The 22,773-nt window shown below is 37.6% G+C and overlaps 1 protein-coding gene across 1 annotated transcript in view; it reads left to right on the forward strand.

Moving 5' to 3' along the window:
* Positions 1-7,143: 7,143 nt before the first annotated feature.
* Positions 7,144-22,773, forward strand: part of LOC139714492 (ATP-binding cassette sub-family F member 1-like) — a 28,270-nt gene continuing 12,640 nt past the window's right edge. The window contains exons 1-14 of the mRNA XM_071626194.1: positions 7,144-7,220; positions 8,357-8,552; positions 9,596-9,739; positions 10,585-10,694; positions 11,700-11,787; positions 13,056-13,210; positions 14,021-14,102; positions 15,694-15,888; positions 16,716-16,783; positions 17,587-17,697; positions 20,368-20,468; positions 20,762-20,847; positions 21,394-21,470; positions 22,182-22,244. Of these exons, the coding sequence (XP_071482295.1) occupies positions 8,417-8,552; positions 9,596-9,739; positions 10,585-10,694; positions 11,700-11,787; positions 13,056-13,210; positions 14,021-14,102; positions 15,694-15,888; positions 16,716-16,783; positions 17,587-17,697; positions 20,368-20,468; positions 20,762-20,847; positions 21,394-21,470; positions 22,182-22,244 (1,416 nt within the window). The 5' untranslated portion in view covers positions 7,144-7,220; positions 8,357-8,416. The remainder of the gene's footprint in view (positions 7,221-8,356; positions 8,553-9,595; positions 9,740-10,584; positions 10,695-11,699; positions 11,788-13,055; positions 13,211-14,020; positions 14,103-15,693; positions 15,889-16,715; positions 16,784-17,586; positions 17,698-20,367; positions 20,469-20,761; positions 20,848-21,393; positions 21,471-22,181; positions 22,245-22,773) is intronic.

Here is a 22,773-nt window from a genome sequence, read left to right on the forward strand (position 1 = left end):
CAACGTCAAAATAATACGTAGGTCTACATGTAATATGCTATGACGCGCGCAACTCGGGGCCATCTGCAAACAATGTAGAAAAACCCGCACAAGTTAGTGTCAAAACTCATATATGCGCTTGTATTACAGGGTCGGATCCAGGAATTCCGTAAAGGGGAGGCGGCTTTACAAAATTAAAGCTACCCCACCCCATTTTTCCATTTTATTTAGGCCCTATGTTGTCTAAAGAGAGAGAGAGAAGGGGGCACCAAAGGAAAAAAAAATGGGATAAACCACAAATGTCTTTTTTTTTTCTCGGATGGGAGGGGGCGCACCCCTCTCGTGCCTCCTGTCTATATTTTTGTTAAAACAATAGAGATTTTTTTTTTAATGGATACTTAGGGTTGCGGCAGCTTAAATTTTGTAAAGGCGCCTTCCCTTTACAGAATTCCTGGATCCGCCCCTGTAGTGTAAGCAATGAGCTTTGACATTCGTGGTTGACGCAATCTCGGATCGGGGGGGGGGGGGGGTGCATCCCCTCTAGTGCCTCTATCTATGTTTTGTTGTTGTTGTTGTTGTTAAAAACAATGTAAATAAAAAGAAAAAGTGGGGTATGCGGCAGCTTTAATTTTGTAAAGGCGCCTATACGCTTTACGGAATTCCTGGATCCGCCCCTGTGTAAGGCAAGCAATGAGTATTGCTGTGGTTGACGCAATCGCGGATCTAGAAGGGGGCGCATGCCCCTCTGTCAGGTGCCCCCCCCCCCTCTCTCTCTCTCTATAGTTAAAATAATAGAAATAACATGAAAAACAATGGGGATGCGGCAGCTTTAATTTCATAAAAGGAGAAATACTCACATTACCCCTGTTTTGTCCTCATTGCATTGGTTACCTGTTGAATCTCGCATTGTCATATTTAAACTATAATTTGTTTTTCATTGCGTAAACGGATCTGCCCCAGAGTACAATGTTAATTTACTGACATTTTATAATCCTTCCAGATGTTTTAGGTCATCCGATTGTAGATTGCTTGTTGTTCCAAAAACGAAGAAATCATGGGGGGATCGGTCATTTGCACATGCTGGACCTTACCTGTGGAATCAGTTGCCTCAAGCTATCCGTCACATTTCGAATGTTGACTCCTTTAAAGTTGCCCTCAAGACTCATTTTCCAATAGAATTGTATACTATGATGTGTATTTTTTCATTATCATTATTGTGTCATTCATTTTCATGTGCATGTTTGTGTAAGGATTTTTGTATTTCATAACTTAATCTTCTACTGCGCCTTGAGCGCGTTAACTATGTGGAACTTGCGCATTATAAGTACCCTGTATTAATTATTATTACTATTATAAAAGCGCCTCCCTTTACGGAATTCCTGGATCCGCCCCTGTAATGCAAGCAATGAGTTTTGACATTTTTTTTTTTTTTTTGTGGTTGATGATGCAATCATGGATGGAAAGGGGACGCGTCCCTCTCTCTGGTGCCCCCCCCTTTCTATTTTTTTTAAACAACAGAAATAAAAAGAAAAATGGGGAGGGTGTGGGAACCTTTGGTGCCCCCCCCCCGCTCTCTCTCTCTCTCTCTCTAGTTAAAATGATAGAAATGAAATGAAAAAACAATGTGGGATGCGGCAGCTTTAATTTTGTAAAGGCGCCTCCCTTTTACGGAATTCCTGGATCCGCGCCTGTAAATGCAAACAATGGGTTTTGATATTAACTTGTGGTTGACGCAGTCACGGATCTAGAGGGGGCGCGGCGCCCCCTCCCAGTCTCTATTTTTTTTTTTAAGAAAGAAAAGGAAAAAGAAAGGGGAGGGGCTTTGCCGGCCTTTGATTTTGTAAAAGCGCCTCCCCTTTACAGAATTCGTGGATCCGCCCCTGTGACGCGTTATGACATTTGTGGTTTAATCCGATTTTGGCATTTGCTGTTGACGCAATGGCGGATCGAGAGGGGGTGCACCCCCCTCTGTTGCGCCCTCTCTATAACCGTTTAAACAACAGACTAAGAAGAAAATGGGGGGGGGGGGTTCGAGCCAGCCTTTGATTTTTTTAAAGGCGCCTCCACCTTTATACGGAATTCCTGGATCCGCCCCTATATATGACGCGCGTTATGACCGTTTGCAGGAAATTTGGAAATTTTGACATTTGTCGTCGACGTGTTATGACATGAGTGGTCATTGTGACATTATTTTGTCGTCGACGTGTTATGACATGAGTGGTCATTATGACATTTGTCGTCGACATTAGTGGTCGATTTTGACATAAGTGGGCTCTACATCCCGCTTCTCAAAATTGATAAGTTGTAATAGGTATGTCTAATTTTCCCGTTGCATTTTTTTTTTTTTTTTGTCAGTATGTGCAGTCTTTTGTAGGGAGTTTAGTAGTTGCTTTTTCGCTCTTTTGCAGTGGCGGATCCAGAGGGGGCGCAACCGGCGCACGCCCCCCCCCCCTTCATTTTTCGTTAAAAACAAAAGAAATAAAAAGAAAAAAATGAAATGAAACCCGGAAATGGCACCAGAAATATTAGTCACGCCCCCCCCCTTTACAGAATTCCTGGATCCGCCCCTGTCAGTTGAGTCATAATTTGAGAATCGCAAAGGTTATAGGTGCTACCACCAGAAACACATAGGCATATCGATGAGATGCATAATTGAAATTGTTGAATGAAATGACCTATCTTGAAGGGATAGTATGTCTATAGTATTAGTTTGATTTTTTTTAATTTTTATTCCACATCTCAAGCACAAACATCATGATACACAGAATCGATAAAACCGTATGAGATAAGACATGACGTCATAACAGAGAAGACAAAACAGTTTTACAAATTAATTTTTATTTATTTATTTATTTATTTAGTCATATTTATACAGGGTGGCCCTATCAGTAGTCAATGCACTGTTCTCCCTAGAGGCCCTGTGTCACAAACTCATTCATAAAAGTCAAACTTAACAGACAAATAACACTACAGAAATATACAACAGAGATTACAGAAAATGGATCTAACAAGATCTACATATATCAGATAACAAATAACCCAGGTTATGAGGCGAAATGTTTCAAATAATTACAGCAAAAGGTAGCTTTTGAAGGAGAACTACGTATAATTGCAGGAAGTGCATTCCAAAGCATAGCTCCAGAGAAAGAAAAAGCCCTTTTCCCACTCTCAGAGGTGACTCTGGGCAAAACAAGACCATGGGTGCCCGCCCTTCTTGTCCTGTACCGATGTGTACTACTGCATAGCGTGAAGCGATCAATCAAATAGGAAGGAGAAGAACCATTAATTACATCATATAAGAGCTTAGCCCGATGGAACCGCCAACGTTCCTCCATGGGAATCAATGCAAAGTTTTGAACATTTGAGAGGAGGGTGTTAAAGAATTTGCTTTCAGTATTATCCTTGCCATTTGTTTATGCTGTTTGATCAGTATCGACCTGTTGCGCTGATTGCAATTCGTCCAAGCATTACAGCAATAGTCAAAGTAAGGTAAGACCAATGCATTACCAAGCAATCTAGCGCTGTCAAGAGTTAGATATTTTCTAACTCGTCTGAGTAATGCTAATCTGGTTGCTATCTTTTTTGAGGTATATTTGATTTGCTCTTGCCAGCTAAGATGCTGGTCCATCCAGACCCCTAAATACTTCACACTTTGGACCTGTTTGATAATTTCATCATTCACCTTAAAGACCATATTCAGATTGGACTGAACAAACTTCTGTTGTGTGCCAACAACAAGTACCTGTGTTTTATCTACATTGAGTGTGAGGTGATTCTCATCTAACCAAGACTTCACTTTCTTGAGTTCACGGTTTAAAACCATTTCTATTCTTTCAGGATTTGGGTCACTGAACATCATAACAGTATCATCTGCATACATCATTATATCACACTCATCAACTACTCTTGGCAGGTCATTCATGAAAATAGTAAACAATAGAGGTCCTAATATGGACCCCTGCGGTACTCCAACCTTTGTTTCATGAATGGCAGATTTCTTTTTTTGAACAACAGTATACTGAGTTCGCTCATTTAAGTAGGAAGTAAACCACTTAAGAGCTGTTCCCTCAATACCGTACATTTGTAACTTCCTAAGTAATATCGCATGATCTACTGTGTCAAATGCCTTCCTTATATCAAGGAAGACAAGACCAGTAAAACTTCCTCTATCCATATTCCTCAATAAGAGGTCAGTAACAAAAGTCAAAACAGTATGAGTGGAATGGCCCTTTCTGAAACCCGACTGATGGGGGGTAAGTAGACCATTGTCAACAAAGTAATCATGGAGTTGGTTGTGTACACTTTTTTCAAGTATCTTGACAATAACAGGTAGTACTGAAATTGGTCGGTAATTGTCAATGTTAGTCTTGTCTCCTCCTTTGTGAATTGGGGTTACTTTTGCCCGTTTCCAACAAGGGGGAATAACACCTGCTCGAATGGAACAATTATACATCTCTGTAACTGATTGTGCTATGACAGGTGCTGCCAACCTGAGCAAATGACTACTAAAACCATCTAGACCAGAGGATTTGGCTGCTTCAATGGATTTTAGTTCCTTTTCAACAAATTCTTTATCAATGTCAGTCAAAGTAAATGTGTTCATAGCATGCCCTCTATCTAACAATAAAACAGGTGACTGATTTTGCAAATGGAACTTTGAAACAAGTTCACTCCCAATTGATACAAAATACTTGTTGAACATAGTTGCAATTTTGAGAGGATCACATTCTACTTCATCACCAAGTGACAGACTCAATGGGGTGAACCTCACACTGGTGGGCGCTATTTCTTTCAAAATTTTCCACAGTTGCCTTGGATTGTTTTTATTTGAAACTATTTGAGTTTTACAGAAATCTCTCTTAAGTCTGAAGCGGAGGTTATTAGCATAATTACGACAATTTCTGTACAACTGCCAGTCAAGTTTGGTCTTTGACTTTTCGGCCTTCTCTCGTAACCGATCCCTTTCACATGACAGAGATATGAACTCAGGTGAAACCCAAGGTGTCTTATTCCCTCTAACTCTCTTTGTGACTTGTGGAGCATGTCTGTCACATGATTGAACAAATATATCTTTCCACATATCCCATATTCCATGAATATCTTGCGACCAAACAATATCTTTCAAAAATTCTTCTAGGTCTGTAAGAAACATATTCTCATTTAGTTGTTTGATATTTCGTGCGGTAATCATTCTTGGTGGTACATAAGGTCGAAAGAGTCTACGCACAACATACACAAGGCGATGGTCACTTAAACCAAGTGGAACAACATTTGATTCACATACATTTTTGGGAGTGTTTGACAGAACAAGATCAATTAATGTAGTACTCCTATCAGTTACTCTAGTCGGGATTTTGATCATTTGATGCAAACTGTTATGGTTACATAATTGGTTAACAAAGCGGGATCCTCTACCACTTAACACATCATAATTGAAATCCCCCAGAATAAAACATTCAAGGCCAGTTTGAGTGGCTAAAGATATTGCATCATCGAGTTTGTTGAAATAATCTACATCAGAGTCAGGGGGTCTGTAAAATGTCCCAACTAGTATAGGCCTTGTACATGGTAGTTTGACTTCAACCCATAAACTTTCCAAACCAGGTTGTTCAAGGTTGACTCTGCGAGTATATGAAAGCTTATCTGTTACATACACCACAACACCGCCTCCGCGGCGGTTGCGATCTGTACGTTCAATCATATAACCATCCAAAAACAATTCAGCATCACCTATTGTTCCATCTAGATGGGATTCTGAAAAAGTTAGCACATCAAAGATCTTATTCGCAAACTTATCCCTAATGTGATCAATTTTGGGATAAAGGCTACAGATATTTAAATGAGCAAACTTCAAACCTTTAGATTTTACTTCAATACATGAATGTAAATTAAATACATTAGACTGTTCATTCATATCATTTTCCTCATCAGGAGTAGCTCTCTCTAAAAAATTACTTGCATTCTGATTTAGCGTTCTTTTTCTGGCCCGTCTACCGCGATGTGTTCTTTTGCGTCGTCCAATCCGAAGACTGCAGATTCGTCTCCATACATCAGGCTGTAATCTATGACACTGGTTATTCGTGTTCAAAAGATGTAGTGTAGGGGGGTCATACCTAATTCGTTGAGACACACGGTGAGGAATCTCATCATGGTTGACAGGTAGTTCACTGTCCTCCTTCTGAATAGGTCCAGGGTTTGGATCAACATCACCGCATACCAGTATTGATGAGTTAAATACAGCTGTGCAGTTCGGATAATAGGATACTGGGGCCCCATAATGCTTAACACTTGCTGCTGGTTCTTGGATCTCCTTCCATTGAATAGCAGAACAGTAAGGCTGGTATTCAAGTTCATGTGGGGGACCTTACTAGAAAGCAACGAAAACTATGAAAGGAAGGAGTAGGACATGAAGGAATAGACAGCAAATGAGAAAGAGAAACAAGCAAATAATGAGAATGCATCAGAACATACACCGAGATAGCCACCGGCCTGTAATGTATTATGCTTTATAGGCCTACATGATTCCTGTCACCCGAGCGACATAAATATACGCAACTGTGGGGCCCCGTGTGCAATATGCACATGATAAATGATAATTTAGGAATGGCCTTGACATGAAAGAATCTGTTAAAAGAACGAAAAGCAAATGAATCGGAATACCTAATAAACAACGAATCTGACAAGAAAAGGAAGTTGGAATGCAAACCCCCAAAACAAGGTAAAAGCGAAGCGAAGGCAAAGGCAAAGCGAATCCAAGTGTGTCCCGTGGATCCCACTTTTTTTTTTTTGATATCTCAGCAATTTCAAAACAATTTTCATCAAATCAACTTTGAATCACTTTTAAGATTACATGCTTTTTCATATTTCGTTAGGTGTTTCTAAAAAATTAAAAAAAATTAAAAAAAAGTTGGACAACTGAAGCCCCATCTCAAACAAAACACCCAGTGAAATTGTCGTTCACTTGTTCATTTGTTATTTTCAGTTTTTATATACCATAGCACGGTGACCGATTGCACGTTGCGCGGACGGATTGCGAAATCCCCATATTCTTTGCACATTTACAGGCGTATGCGTGTACGTGTGCACACGGTAATTCTGTACTAGTACATGTACCGACTACTGTAGTATGCCACTTGTACATTTTACACGCAACAACAGTCTTACGCTTTATTTACACGGGTGTGTAATATCCTATCGTGCCATCTGCTTTCTGAAGAATTAAGAAATCAGTGCCCCTGAGTGTAAGTAGAATTCACATCATTAATAAACCGAAAGCATGTATCTGTATCTTGTTTGACTAGACTATGGTCTAGTTAGTTCTAGTCTATCGTTTAACACAATAAATTACTTTTGTCATGTGCTGTCTTAGACAGAAAGATCCGTCTGTCCGGAGGACTCTTCATATTTTGCCAATAACGCTGTCCTCCGTAGACGCAGTCTCCGCGGAACATTCCCCGACGGACAGATACAGACCGATCTTTCGGTCAAGTGCTGTCTGTGCAGTGCCAGTGGTAAACGTTATGTCGTTACGACGTTAGGTCACCTCGACGTAGAATTAGAAAAGAATAGAACTGAGTCTGTATGCATGCAGAATAGATAGGAAACTGGTCAGTATCACGATCAGAGCTAGACTGTGTAGAAATAGTAACTTGTACGGTAGTTGACCGAAAGATCGGTCTTTATCTGGTCGTCAGGGATATGTTCTGCGGAGACTGCGTCAGGCTTCACGGATCCCCTCCTATCTGCCTACTTTGTACTTGAGGAATTTCATCCTACTCACCTAGTAACGGTTAGGAGTAACGCTAGATTCTATATCTCCGGAGGAGAGCGGTAACGTCAGAAATTTAAAAGTCTCCTCCGGATCGGACAGACGGATCTTCTTTATGGTAGTACTCGTACTAGTACTACAACGTAAAAAGTGATCTGGTAAAGTTTGCATTATTGAATGATACACTGATCGCTGCACTGATGAATCTGCCTCTCAGGCTCTGGCTCTAACAGTTGTTATCATTATTCGTTAACTTTAGGCCCTAATCATTATTTTTTAGTTGACCTCTCAGACAATGTCAAAAAGCATAAATATTGAAAACAGACATAAAGGTTTTTATTTTCATTGTGTTGGTGTGAATGCCATTTTCACAGTGTGTTTATGATGATTCCAGTCTTCTACTGTAGTCTGTAACACAATTGAAAAGCTGAGATAGACAGCTGATAGAGGTAGGACGTGAATAAAATTTTTCCTTTTTTATCCAAAGAAGAATGTGCTAGGTACGTATTTGGACGTTCTGAAATCAGAATGATTTCATATCTGTGTCAAGGATTGGAGAAAGGTAAAATTCATAATTTATGTTTGTAATTCTGCTTGTATTGCCTACAGACAAGTGTTGATGAAGAGAATCACTGACATTGCCTAAATCCAGGACTCTGAACTGACACCATGCCTAAAAAGGGTAAGAAAGGAGGAAAGAAAGGGGATGACTTTGACGACGATGACCAACCCAAGATCAGTTCAGGGAATCTTGAGGAGACTGAAAGTGGTCAGCGATCAGGAAGTGCAGCCACAGGAAAAAAAGGTTAGAAATATTAGTAGAATATCCATCTCGCTGTCATCATTGCTTGTCAATGTTTTACTGAAGTATGTGATGCCAAAAGTAATCAGCATAGAATGTTTTTCTTGTGCAAAACTTTGCAAAACTTAAAATAATGGAATAAAATATGACTAGCATAGTACAAGCTGTCTATGTTGAAAAGGTTTCATTTTCATGACCTTGTTCACTGCCGGTGCAAATGCACCCATACTTCTGCAATCATTGTGACGTATACCCAGTGATTTCATTTGACCATAATACACAAACACAGTGCAGAGTTTAAAGCCATGGGATTCAGTGGTTAATGTAGATTTACAAGCTTTAAGTGCAATGGAATCCTGTAGACTGCAGCCACATATTTCAGCATTAGTGCACATATTGATGCAGAGATGTTGCAAACATCACATCACTGTTTGCTCTGATTTCATATGCAGAACCAGACTAAGTTGATGAATGTTGTTTGAGCAATTACATTACTGAGTACCTGATTCCTTATGGAACAAAGAGTACATGATCCACTGTGTTCTTTTAGAAGATTGATGACGAATTTGGAAGTCTTTGTCCAAGTTTTTGGAGGTGTACTACATGTCTTTTGCAAATTTATCAACTTGAAAAATTGTAAACTCTGTAGTTAATCAAAGTACATTGTATCTACAATGTATAGTCAAATGCACCGGCATGTACAATGAATTATTTCTTTAACCTTCATTAAACTTGACACAATCCAAGCTTGTCCAGTAGAGAGAGAATTTTTGATTAGCTTATTCCAAGGTAAGCTCTGGTAAGTTTTGTACATGGGTGATTCCTCAGCTTAGTTGTTGTGTTCGGATGCCACTGGCTCTGCTTGCAGTAAAGAGCAGAAGTATTGGAAAGATGGAAGTATTATATAGAGTGTGTATACTCCCTATGTCCCTCAAAGACTTGCCACTTTATTACCCTGTCTCTCTACACATCTTGTATATCAATTTACAATCCTGATTTGAGAGATTGCTATAAGTCTTCTTTTTATGTCTTTTGTTTGATTGCAGACAAGAAAAAGGAGAAGAGAAATAAAAAAGGGAAGCGAGATGATGACAGTGATGATGACATTCCAGATCCCATTGCTGCAGCAATGAACAAACAAGACATGGTGGACGAGGAAGAAGAATCTAGCAGGACTAGCTCAGCTAAAGGTGATCTCGTGGATAACTGTTTTCTCAGCAGTGGCTATTCCTTCTTCTTCTTCTTCTTCTTCTCCTTTTTCTCCTTCTTCTTCTTCTTTTTCTCCTTCTTCTTCTTCTTTTTATTGTGGAACAGTATTCCAAATGAGGTTTAAATTTGAGCAAAATTGATGGTATCATTGCTGGTTGAACCATTTTCTACAGGTACCACCCCATGTTTCCAATCATTTTGGGAGCTTGGAGTTAGAATGGGCTCTTAATTTTATCAGGACAGCTTATGTTTTACCTGTATTACAACAGATAAGCCATGGTCTTGAAATGAAATATAAGTCCAAGGATATCATGGCAAGGTGACTTGAAGGCACATGGAGGGAACAAAAAAAAAAACAGACAAGATGAAAGATAGGAGATATACGCTCTCCTTCCACGCAAAGAAAATGGCTTAATTAAATCTCCATATGTAGTAAATTATGACACCATGAGCAGTGCAGAGTTCTGTTAAAATTAAGAGGGCAGGAAACTCAGCACATGATGAGAATGAAATGATATGATCTCACCTTTACCTTTTGTTAGGTGTCCGATTTGCCAGGCTGAGATAAGCTTGGTCCATGTTTAGAATGTCATGCCATCAATGCATGGAAGATCAGTTTAGTATGATTATGAAGAGATGGAATGAGGACACACACATAATTTTGTGAGATTTTAAGTCCACATAAATACTATCAAACTCCTTTTATCAGGGAGGTCTATTGCTAAAAATAAGTGTGTAAATTCCATACATTCTGAGACTTACCAGGTACTCAATATTGATATGGTATTGTTACGGTACAGTTTCCTTTTGCATGTCTCTTGGGCAGACTCTAAGAAAAAGGCCAAGAAGAAGAAGGGCAAGAACAAAGGACGTGATGATTCGGATGATGAAGAGGAACAACAACTGCAAAACAAGATGAGCCAATTGGCTCTGCAGGTATGATGGATTGCCTATTGAACACTGTAGATACACATAAATTTATGTAGACCTTCTATACACTTGTATCACATTGTCTTTCATGAAGAAGAAGGGAAAGATAATTCAACTGTGTCGTTTATGTGTTTGTTTATTTGTTTGTTTGTTTGTTTGTCTGTCTTTTTCAATTCTCAAAGACCCGTGTTCTCTAGAAATTTATCCCAAATAACTTTGGCATGCCAAACACAGCAATTCTCCTTGACATATACAGTACATGTATGTCAACTCTATTCTGTAGCCACTGAATATTATGGAAGAACAAATCAACCAAAAGTATTGTGCTAAATGTCAGGATCATGTAATCATCATAGCTATTAGTGAAGTTAACTTTATTTTAAATGATGATTTATTGCAAGTGTCTAAGATTAGAAGGCAAATGCATAGCACTCCATAGATAGAAAGACCTACTGAATATGTAGGTTAAACATTCTGCTATCAAGAATTCAGGCATATGATGACGATGCTTTTGTTGACTTCTTGACTATCTCATCTTTTGTGCAGTTCTATGCCAGCTTCACACGATGAGTGTGTTGCTAGCACAGGTGTATAGAAATGACCCTCTGCCCATTGCCTCACAAAGAAATCTTACATTTTACAACAGTATTTTATTTGTTTGCTCTGGTTCATATGCATGTGGCACAGTCCTGAAGCAGTAATTGTGCACTTCCATGTATTATCAGTTTACAATGGAAAATGAAAAAAACAAAGCTTTCTTCTAGCACGGAATTTCATTGATACCAAATCTGTGGTCCGTGGCTATTTGCATGCACTGTTCAAGTAAAGCACAAATACAAGTAATTGTAGCAGTACTTTTGTAATGGGAAGTATGAACTTTCATTATCAACTTTTATTATCACAATGAAGTTAACATCTTCATGATTTCAAACCATGCAAACTGGAATAGATAGTTAGGCAGCATTATTTGTTATCAACATGTATTTTGTACACCAATGTTTTAAATGAAAGGAAGAAGAATTGGATGAAGAGGAGGAGGAGGAAGAGGAGCCCAAACCTGTGAAAGGAAAGAAAGGAAAGAAACAGCAGCCTAAGAAAGGTGAATGGACTGTTGAATACTGTACAAGCTGAAATTTTTGCAGTGGTTTTATTTTAGCAAATGTCGTGACCCACCTGTACACATAAAAAAATAATGCATAAATATAAATGTGCGTAAAAAAAAATGATTTTTTTAAAAGAATAAAGCTATGCCTGCACTGGATAGTATGCAACTAGGACAGTAACTGCTGTAGATCTAGCATGCTGTGTGGACCATACCATAGTGATAACTGGGGCATGACAACATGACAGTGCAGTACTTTGAATGCAGAACACATCATTTGTTTATGTACTAGTACAGGATATTTTAGAGAGAGAGAAAAAAGAATCAGTACTGCTGTTGTCAGTTGTTACTCAATCTTTTATATGTTGTGAAAGGTGAAGTAAGGATTACCAAACCCTCACAACCGTGCAATCAGCAACACACAAAAATGTCTGACAAGTAGCAATCCCAATGATATCTATAAAGACTATATATTCAAAAATTTCAGCTCGTACAGTATCATGATTTTGCTCAGGATAGAGGTGAAAGCAAAGTTACCACTGTTTATAGTGTACACCACCTGTTTCATGAGGGTGTTGTAATGTTATGATCATTTCGATCTCATTACCACGGCAATATGTTTAAACAAGAGGCTCATTCAGCCCTAAACAATATTACTCTTACTAGTTTTGTAAATCGGGTATGAATAATCAGTGTGGACCAGTATCATCAAGATACTGTATACGCCATATTTAGCGAGTCTAAGTTTTCGCAAATTGGGACTTCCCGATGATTGAGTGGTTAAATTCGCGATCATGGAGTACTGTACTGAAAGGAGATATGTATTTTTGTGTGTCACATTCGTATCGGGATCAGTGTCATTGTTTTCGCATGTCTTTAATTTCGTGAATATCACCTGACTCGCGAAATTTGCGAAAATAAAAATTTCATAAAATATTTGCCCTATACAGATAGATGATTGCTTTACTGTACTTATACTCTGTGATGCGGGTTTGGTAATGGTCGATTCTTTTATATTTTTAAAGAAAAAAACAACTCTAAGAGGCCATATGGTTCTATCACTTCACCGCTTTTGCAGTGATTCAGATTGGGTGCATCCATGGCAGCAAGTAATTGTCCACGTTGCATGTAGTCCTTTACATTTCACTTGCAGACTATGGTTGGATTAGTCTTTTCTTGGAGACTCAGCATGAACCCATTTTCAATATAACTCCGTTCATTCATTCTCCACACCCAAGGAAAAGATTGATATTATATTCTGACAGGTGGTTTTGCTCTCCTGGATGAGATGGACAACGATGTGGAGAACGATGCAGAAGAGGATGAGGATAAAGAAGAGGACAATGCATTACCGTTGGAAGAGGAGAAATCACAGCCTGCTCCAAAGGCTACCAGCAAACAAGATACACTTCAAGCAGAGGTAGTGTCGGATGCTTCCTTGTTGCATTGTAGGATTTCTTGAAACATATCACTTCATGTCTTTATTACTCATAGAAATTTTGTATTCAAACATTTTTTTTGTCAAATATTTGTTCGTTCTATCTGAACCTATACATTGTATATTATGTCTTCTTGATACAACAATATCGTCCTGCAAGATCCCCCAATCTTCATCTCAATTATCATAATTGATAGTCATTAGGATGCTACGTAACATTACATGTTGACTTTTTATAATAAAGATCATCATTTCCTGCTGTGTGAGTTTTCCCTCATTTGCTGGACGTGACTCATCTCAAACAGGCCTTGGTTCATTGTACCATAATGCACAGTTCATGTGGCAGACATCGCATAATAATAAAGTCGTGTTGGCAATATAACATGCTCTGATTGCACATGGTCCAGTCAATTTGTATACCTTCTTGCTACTCCATAATGCCTTTGACCAAGCTTGGTATGAGATTAGAGTAATGCCATAGTTGGTCATTTCTAGTAAGGCAGATATCATATTGGGCTTAAATCAGAATACTCTGATGTTAAATACAGGTATAGTGTAGTAATCTCATACAAGATACAGTACAAATGAGAAATTGAAAAGAATTTTTAGAGAGAGTCTTTAACTTGATGTATCTGTGATGTAGTAATTCCCCTCAGACTTGCAACACAACATACCCTCTTCCCATTGGTTATTGGTGAACCTATAGAGCAGGTAAAATACTTTCAACAAACACACCAAGGTCATATTGGCATAACTGAACATGGCCTATCCTTCTTCTTTCTCTAATCACAGCAAGAGGCAGCAGCTGAGGAAGAGACTGAAACATCTTCACAAGGCAAAGAAAAGAAAGACAAGAAGAAGAAACCCAAGAAAGGTACCACTTAGTACCACTTGTATGCTGTTGATAAAATCATTACAACTTGGCTGTCACCAGGCATTGCACATATTTGTAGTCACATTCTCAAACAATTTATGCATTGATATTTCTAAGGATTTAGACAAAAAAGAACCAGTGATTTCATCCATTTTACTTACCATCTGCTTTTCAGATATAAGAAATATTGTCTCTTTATGCTCTGTGTAATTAGGATTTGAAATTGATCAGCTATTTTACTTGTTCCAGTGTCAAATAAGAATTTGCTGTCATGTAGCCAAGTAAATGGAACTGTTAGAAACAAAAATCAGGACATTTTTAGTTGATTTATTGACATGTTATGTTCATAATGTTCATTGTAACTATCATGGAACAAGTAACTGTGATGTGAGATGTGTCTGTATTGTTGTACAAATGTCAGCGGAAACAAAATTTCTATGTGCTATCATAGATCAATAAAGATGAATATAAATCTGAATGTAATAAGCTTATGTTAATCTTAATCTGTCCTCCCACAAATCTCTGAGAATCTTCAATGCCCCCAAACAGATTCTTTTTGCCAGTTGACAAAAAAATGGACAGGTTGGTAATCCACCTGTGCAAAAGCAGTCGAAGAGTACATGTAGCCTCTTTCCACAGTCAAGTGCACTTGCCATCAAACAATGCAAATTGTCGATTGGACATGAGGATATGGATAGAGCTTGCACTGGTCTCTTTTGTTACACACTATAAGGACACCCAAATGGGGTCAGCGAAAGTCAAAATCTATTGAGCTTGGCCTTGATTGCTACATACGTCTTCATAACAGTTTTATAGCAAAACAAGCACACTACTACTGTAAAAGTGGATATTTTTACGCAACTAATTTTTCGCGCTCAGCGGGGTAAGAAGAGTTTCGAGTATGTTTAATAACGTGGAATCAAGACATAAACTACTGGAATATAAGGCAAGCAAAAATATTTGTGTGCTTTTATTTTCGCGATAGTTTCTGGTTGCACGAAATGGACCAAAATTTCAACACCGCGAAAATGGCGAAAATTTCCACTTTTACAGTACATCGGGAAAGCGTAAATTAGATGAAAGTATGCACACAGTTTTGATACAGAAAAAGAACAGATACAGGTAGAAGTAGCTCTTATCTTTTGATCAAAGCCATTTTTCTGTTCAGCATAACACAGATGAATATGAATTTAGGCCACAAATCTAAATACTCTTGTCTAACTTAGGGGAACCATACCAGCTTTCCATGACAAAATTTGACACAATTGGTCGATGCCATTCTTTCACCCAAGTCTTCTTCTCTTTTTGAATATCCAAATGCAAATGCCAGTGGTTTCAATGTAGTTGCTAATTGATCATCAAGCAATCCATTGCCATGCAATTCAAAAAGAGCATGAACTCTGCAAGATTAACAGTGCTAGTATTGTAATTCTCTATTAGCTGTAACATGACAACATTTGAGCATCAATCTGTTTTGTCTCTTGATTTGATATAATGTTGTTTTGGAAGGGAGACAGATGTTTACGATATCAGAGGGAAGATGTTGGTAGCAACATGATAATATTCAAAATCTTATTCATATTCCTGACAGGACGATTTGCCTTCTTGGATGAGATGAATGATGAGGAGGAAGAGGAGAAAAAGAAGAAAGAAGAGGAGGAGGAGAAAGAGAGGGTGAGGAAGGAGAAGGAAGCAAAGGAAGCAGAGGCCCGAAGGAAGAGGGAAGAGATTGTGGAGGAAGAGGAGTCATTACAGGAGGGACCAGTAGATGCTGTAGCAGCTGAAGGTATTGTAACAACTCTGTCATATTCTTCAAAGTTTTATTCTCACACATTTGGGAATCCAACAATAAGCAAAAAAAAAAATATTGTGACGTAACAGATCCTGCATTGTGCTGCAATTTTTTACCAGATTCACTTTGCTTTTCTTGTACGGCAATCAAGCTATGGAATGTGTGATAGGCTGGTGTGTGTTTTAATACAGCGTTTGTGCCATGCAATCTAAACAGCTTCAGCCACAATCAATTCACACACAGTCATATTAACACAATGTGTGTTTACTGACACTTCATGCTGCTGTCCTGTGAGATTCATAGTGCAGAACATGGCTGTATTGATATTCATAGGATTGATAGTGCAGAGAAGGGCCATATTGACATTTATGTTTGCAATCATTTCATGTGATGTCTAAGAATGAAAAAGCTGAAATAATCCACTATTGGTTTCCTTTTTTGTAGGCACTAATGACCATACTTTGTAAAAGAAAAATAAAATACAAAAGAAAAGTATTAAACTGGGATAGTAGAGTTGTCTGCTGCTTGTCAGTTATGAAATTTAACATCTCATTGATATTTTTAAATCTATCATTTATGGAAGTTTGTGTATCTTTCTGTGAAAATATTGCCATTTTTTGGTACTGCATATAATGGAGACCAACATTGGATCTAGACAACATTAAACCATGGAGTCAACTAGAAGTGATGGCAAGATACCAAACTTTGAATAAAACAAACTCATTTAAATGTAGTAAACAATACAAAAGAAAAGAAATGAATACAATTGTCATTCTTTCTGTGTTACAAATATTTTTTTTATTGTTCTTTTGTTTGTGTAGACCAACCTACAGAAGAGAAAGAGGAAAAGAAAATGAGCAGAAAGGAAATGAAGAAAAAGAAGAAACGGGTAAGAATTCACACTTCCCTTTATTCCCCCTCATTCTGGCTCTCTCTGTTTTGGTTGCTGTGAAAAGAGTATGCAATGAACATTTGAAAACACTTCAAAATATGTGCATACTTACATTTCACTTATTCCCTTTGTACAATCACAGTAAGATATCAGTGCTGTGTATTTTCAGCCACAGGTAGCACAAAATGTAAAGTCAAAATCCACCGAAAGTTATGCAAATTGATAGCATTGATTTGCTGATTCAAGTTTATACACAGAACATTATGACACTCAGTAATAGACTTTCAATCAACTACATGTAGTTACTGTAAAAGTGGAAATTTTCTCAAATTTGGCGCAACCAGAAACTGGTGCAAAAATTAAAGCATGCAAATGTTTTTGCATGCCATATGTTTCTATAGTTGATGTCTTGATTCCGCTTTATTAAAAAACAAGTGAAAGTCATATACTGGCTGAGCGCCAAAGATTCCTCACACAAAAATATCCACTTTTATGATAGTTGGAATCATTCAGTAAGCATTAACTTCATTCACACTATCCAGCACAGTGATTGAATATGATGTGCTTAAATTGATTGGCTGTAATGTTGCAGGACATTGAATACTGTTGCCTTGTGCTAACACCATACATTTGATACCCCCCCCCCCCAGCTTTCTATCTACTACTATACCATGTGGTTAATGTGGTTATAATGTTGTAGGACATTACATACCATAGCCCTGTCTCAGTACCATATGGGCCACCATGCAACCCAGCTGTTTATCTAATACTGTATACCATGTGGTTAAATTATATCCTAGGACCAAATGAGGCAACTGATGCTGGAGGATGGTGAGCTGTCCAACTTTGCCCTGTCTCAACAGGAGAGTAATATCAAAGGTGCTGCACTGGAAAATGCTACAGACATCAAGGTATACTTTCCTTTTCCAAAAAAATGAATGAGATAAAAAATGATACTATGCTTTCTGCCTGGTTCTTTCATTTCCATTGCCTTTTTATGCCTCTGCCACAAAGTGGTGCCAGAGACATTATGTTTTCGGGTTGTCCGTCCGTCCGTCCGTCCGTCCGTCCGTCCGCATTCGTTTACGCGATAACTTGAGTAATATTGACTGGAATTTTACCAAACTTGGTCCAAGTATAAAGTATGATAGGGCAATTACTTGATAAGATTTTGGGTGAAATCGGCCAAAGGTCAAAGGTCAAGGTCAAATCATTAAATTGTATTTGTTTACGCGATAACTCAAGACTGGATTGAGCAAATTTCACCAAACTTTGTCGGAGGATGATGTGTGATGGGACAATTACTTGATTAGTTTTTTAGTGAAATCGGACAGAGGTCAAAGGTCAAAGATCAAGGTCAAATCCTTAAAGGACAAGTTCACCTTCATAGACATGTGGGTTAAGTGAATGCAGCAATATTAGTAGAACACATCAATGAGAGTTTGAGCAAAAGAGAACAATTTGTTAAAAAATTATGAATTTTTGAAGTTTCTGCTCAGTCACAGCTGGATGAAAAGACTACTATAGCTTGTGATGTCACATGATTACAACGATATAAAGAAAGAATAAAGAAAATTCAACATATTTCTATTTTTCTCGCATAACAAAAGAACACTCGACTTCTCTCTTTCTGAAGGCAGGGGGAATGATATTACCCTTAACATACGTCAGTAGCAAGTCGAAGAAATGTGCACTTTATTCAAAAAGTAAAGTTTTGTGAAATTCTCTTTTTATTTTCCTTATATAGTTGTACGCATGTGACATCATACACTGTAGTAGTCTTCTCTTCCAGCAGTGACTGCGCAGATACTTAAAATATTCGTAACTTTTGAACGGATTGTCCAATTTTCCTCAAACTTTCACTGATGGGTTCTACTAATAATGCTGCATTTTCTCAATCCTTATGTATATGAAGGTGGACTTGTCCTTTAAATTTATCTGTTTACGTAATAACTCAAAACTGGATGAAGCAGCTTTCACCAAACTTGGTGCAAGGATGATGTATGATGGGGCAATTAGTTGAGTAGATTTTAGTGACATTGGCAAGAGGTCAAAGGTCAAAAGGTCAAGGTCAAATGCTAAAAATGTTGCTATTTCCCCCATATCTATGCAATGCTCGAAGGTATTTTCTTGAGACTTAGTGTAGACATGTACTACTGCGTAAAGATTCTCCAGAGAGAGTTTTATGTCATAAGGTCAAAGGTCAAAAGTTAGGTGAAAATGTTACAATTTCACTTTTCTCGCAAATGGTTCGATGTATTTTCATGGAACTTGGTACATACGCATGTACTGACTGGCAGGGATTATCTAGGGAATTTAGGGGTCATGGGTCAATAGTCAGGGGTCAAAGGTCAAGGTCAACTCCTCAAAAGTTTACTATATTCCTCATATACTAGTATATGCAATGCTTGCATTATTAGTTTTAAAACTTAATATATACATGTATTACCTCATACAGATTCTCTGGGAAATTTCCAGCCAGAAGGTTAAAGGTTAAGGGTCAAAGGCCAGGTTTAAATGCAAAAAAAAAAATCTATTTTGTACTGTAATTACACTCTTTCTTCATACCTTGAGAATTACTCAATGCATAAACTTATAAAAGGGTCGGTCAGAAGTCAAGTAAAAATTCTCAATTCCCCAAATATGTGTAACTGCACTCTTAGACAATCATAGCAAACCCAGTTCAATGAAAGTGAACATTCAAGATATTTCTGACAAACTTGTCATTTCAGTATTTTGCCAGTTATGTGAAACTGTCATCACACATTGTAAAGACATTGTACCATACACCTATTGGGAGAATCATGCATTATGGCGGAGGCATCAGTCGCCAAAGCGATATTTCTAGTTTCTCTTCCATTAGACTGAGAACATGTCTTGTCTTTTTAAAAAAAAAGTAGTTTGTTTCTCTCTGCCTTTTTGTTTTAAGTACTCTCATACATTTGATGCCACTTTTTGTGTTTGTTTGTTTGTTTTTGGTTTGCATAAAATCCCAAACTTTTGTCTAGCATAAAATCCAAAACATTTGTCTGACGTATAAAAGTTCAGCATACATGAATTTTGTCATTGTTGTGCACAAACAATATGATTCACTCATCTCAGTTTGTCATTGTATGTCCTGTGTGATGTTTGTATTTCTATGACCTGTTAATTTGTCTGGTAGTATATGTGTAGTTGATTTGGCTTAACGTAGCTGCTAAAGGGAATATTTCTCCTGTAAAGAGTACTGCCATTTCCTGTGTTGCCATTAAAACAAATATTCTAGCTTGATTTCCAGGTACTGTGAAAATGGAAAATTTTAGTGCACTTCTCACAACATAAAATTAGCATGAAAATAAAAGGTAAAAAGCTGATAAGTATATTTGCTTTTCATATGTAACATCATTACAGCTCTTAAAATATTGTGCAATTAGAAACATGCAAATTTATTTTACGCTGCTGATCGAGAAAAAAATTACCAGGTACTCACAAAAATATTTTTTACTTTTACAGTCTATAAATTGAAAGAGTAGTTGTCAGAAGGTTTTAAGAAAAGATGAGAAAATTGATATTTTCTTTTTGTCTTCTCAAAATTCATGAAGGTCGACAAGTTCTCAATTTCTGCTGCTGGCAAGGAGCTCTTTGTTAATGCCTCTTTGACCGTAGCTCAGGGACGCCGGTATGGTCTGGTCGGACCTAATGGGTGAGTTTTCCAATGGCTAAAAGTGAGGAAGAAAATGTTACAAACTAGTAAATGAGAAGTTATTAATATGATTGGAAAGATTATTGATATACTCGGCAGTATTGTATTTGATGAAATGGTGATATGTATAGAGAAAAATTGCTGTAATGTATTCATTTTTATTTCAGTTATTTCAATGCTGAGTAGTGGTTGTGGCCCAAGATCTGAATATTTTACTTGCAAGGTATATTTGTCGCTTTTTCTGTTCTTTCACAATGTTATTTCATCTGAAGAAAATCCTTTATTTATTTCAGAATGGGGAAGACCACCCTTCTTTCACATATATCAAGCAGAAAGCTGGCCATTCCACCAAACATTGATGTCCTACTGTGTGAGCAAGGTGGGTCCTGAGTTTAGTTGTAAAGGTGGTATTGCCTAGAGGTGTTCCTTTCCAATATTAATCATAGTGTTATTCTCAGCATATGCATCATAGTAACGATTGGAAGGTCATGGAAAGGAGGTTTACAGAAATATGATATTATGTGTCATGCATGATTTATCACTTGCGTAGTTTTGTACAGCTATTTCTCTGATCACCATGAAATAGATGCATATTTTCAGAGTATGTATGAAGTTAAGTTTGCATGATAATGGTTATGAATGTGTTTGTGTATTTATGTTTATTATATAATTATAACATTCTCTTCATGAGAACTAGGAAATGCCTTTCAAACCGAGTCCACCATATGAATAAGATATGCTCTGATGTAAGGACAGAATTTCACTTTGATGATTTGACCTACCCGTTGAATATTGATTCTGATCATGAGATTCAACTTAGGTTTTATGCATGCAAGTGATATTGTTAAGCTTATTGTGTGTTATGCAAGTTTGACAGTGGTAACTCAGTTCTCTTACTCTCTTTCGTTGTTGGATAATTCTTCAGAGGTGAAAGCTGATACTACTCCTGCCTTCTTGGCTGTACTGAATGCTGATAAGAAGAGGTTAGCTTTGCTGAAAGAGGTGAGGCATCATGCTAGCCAAGAGTCCTTAACTTGTACACCCCAAAGATCCATTCCCATAGCTTTACAAATTAGGTCAAGTTTCAAGAAATGAGCAGAAGAATGGACCAGTAATTGATTTAACCCATTGAGGATGGGCTTATTTTGCTACAACACACATTTCCTGTAGACACCTGCCCAAGTATACTCGAGACTCGTCCTCAATGGAGTGAGATCACCCTAGGCATTTGACATGTATAAAGCTAAAAATTCAAACTGTTGTTCTTTCTTTTGTCTACCTTCCACGGTATTTCCTTCAGTTCATTATTTAGAAGCTAAATTCTTGGTAGTCATACATAAAGATTGACAATTTAAGATATGCCATTCAGTTGTTATCAATTAACAAGGCTTTAATTTTATTTATTGTCTTCTTTGCTTTCCCTATCTCATGCTATACAATTTTGCTATTTTCTTCCTTAGTCTTGAAAATATATTCTCTGTTTGCTGTTGACATGTGTTTTTTTTTACAGTGTTGTACTCTTACAGATACATGTATGTTCTTTACATGGGCAAGAAAAAGATATTTAAAAAAATTGCCATGTTGTTGTTGTGACCATTTGTGATTTGTCAGATATATGAATTCATACATTGCTATTTAGTTTGAGTTATATTGAGTACATTATGCCATATTATAGAATTTACTCACAGCCATATACACATTTTAACTTTGCAGGAGAAAGAACTACTAGAGGAGAGTGAGAGAGGTGATAACTCCCGATCAGAGCGACTCAAGGAGGTGAGACAGAATTTACATTTTACAGCCATCTCTCATTCCCTCTCAGTAGGCCAACAAAGTATGGAGTCTTCTCAAATATGTGTACTGCATCGATGGAAATGTAATACTTGTTAGGACTGTTTAAAGGGAATTATATAGACACCCCAAAACCACCAGCACACAAACACCCAAACACCACTAGCGATTCCAGTGATGGTCTTATGTTTGTCAGATACGGATGAAATTATCAGTTCCCCCATCCTTGAAAATCATATCGACTAGAATGGCTAACACTCGCTTGATGCAGTAGCACACACGCACACTGTTACACACACAAACAATTATAAAATGTTTCTAACCTCAAACATGTATGCTTCTAGACAAGACATCATTATAATCTTGGTTGAATGCAGGGGATATGATGGTTGTTTAACTGAAAATTCCTGCAGAGAGGAAAAGAGTTTATAATTACAAATATCTGCTGTGGGATAATTCATTTTATCCCTGATAGAGGTCTTCCATCACTTGTGGCTGGCATACATGTAATTAC

The sequence above is a fragment of the Diadema antillarum genome, unplaced genomic scaffold (genome assembly GCF_040938485.1).
Source record: "Diadema antillarum isolate AM-2024a unplaced genomic scaffold, OU_Dant_1.0 seq00002296_RagTag, whole genome shotgun sequence".
NCBI lineage: Eukaryota > Metazoa > Echinodermata > Echinoidea > Diadematoida > Diadematidae > Diadema > Diadema antillarum.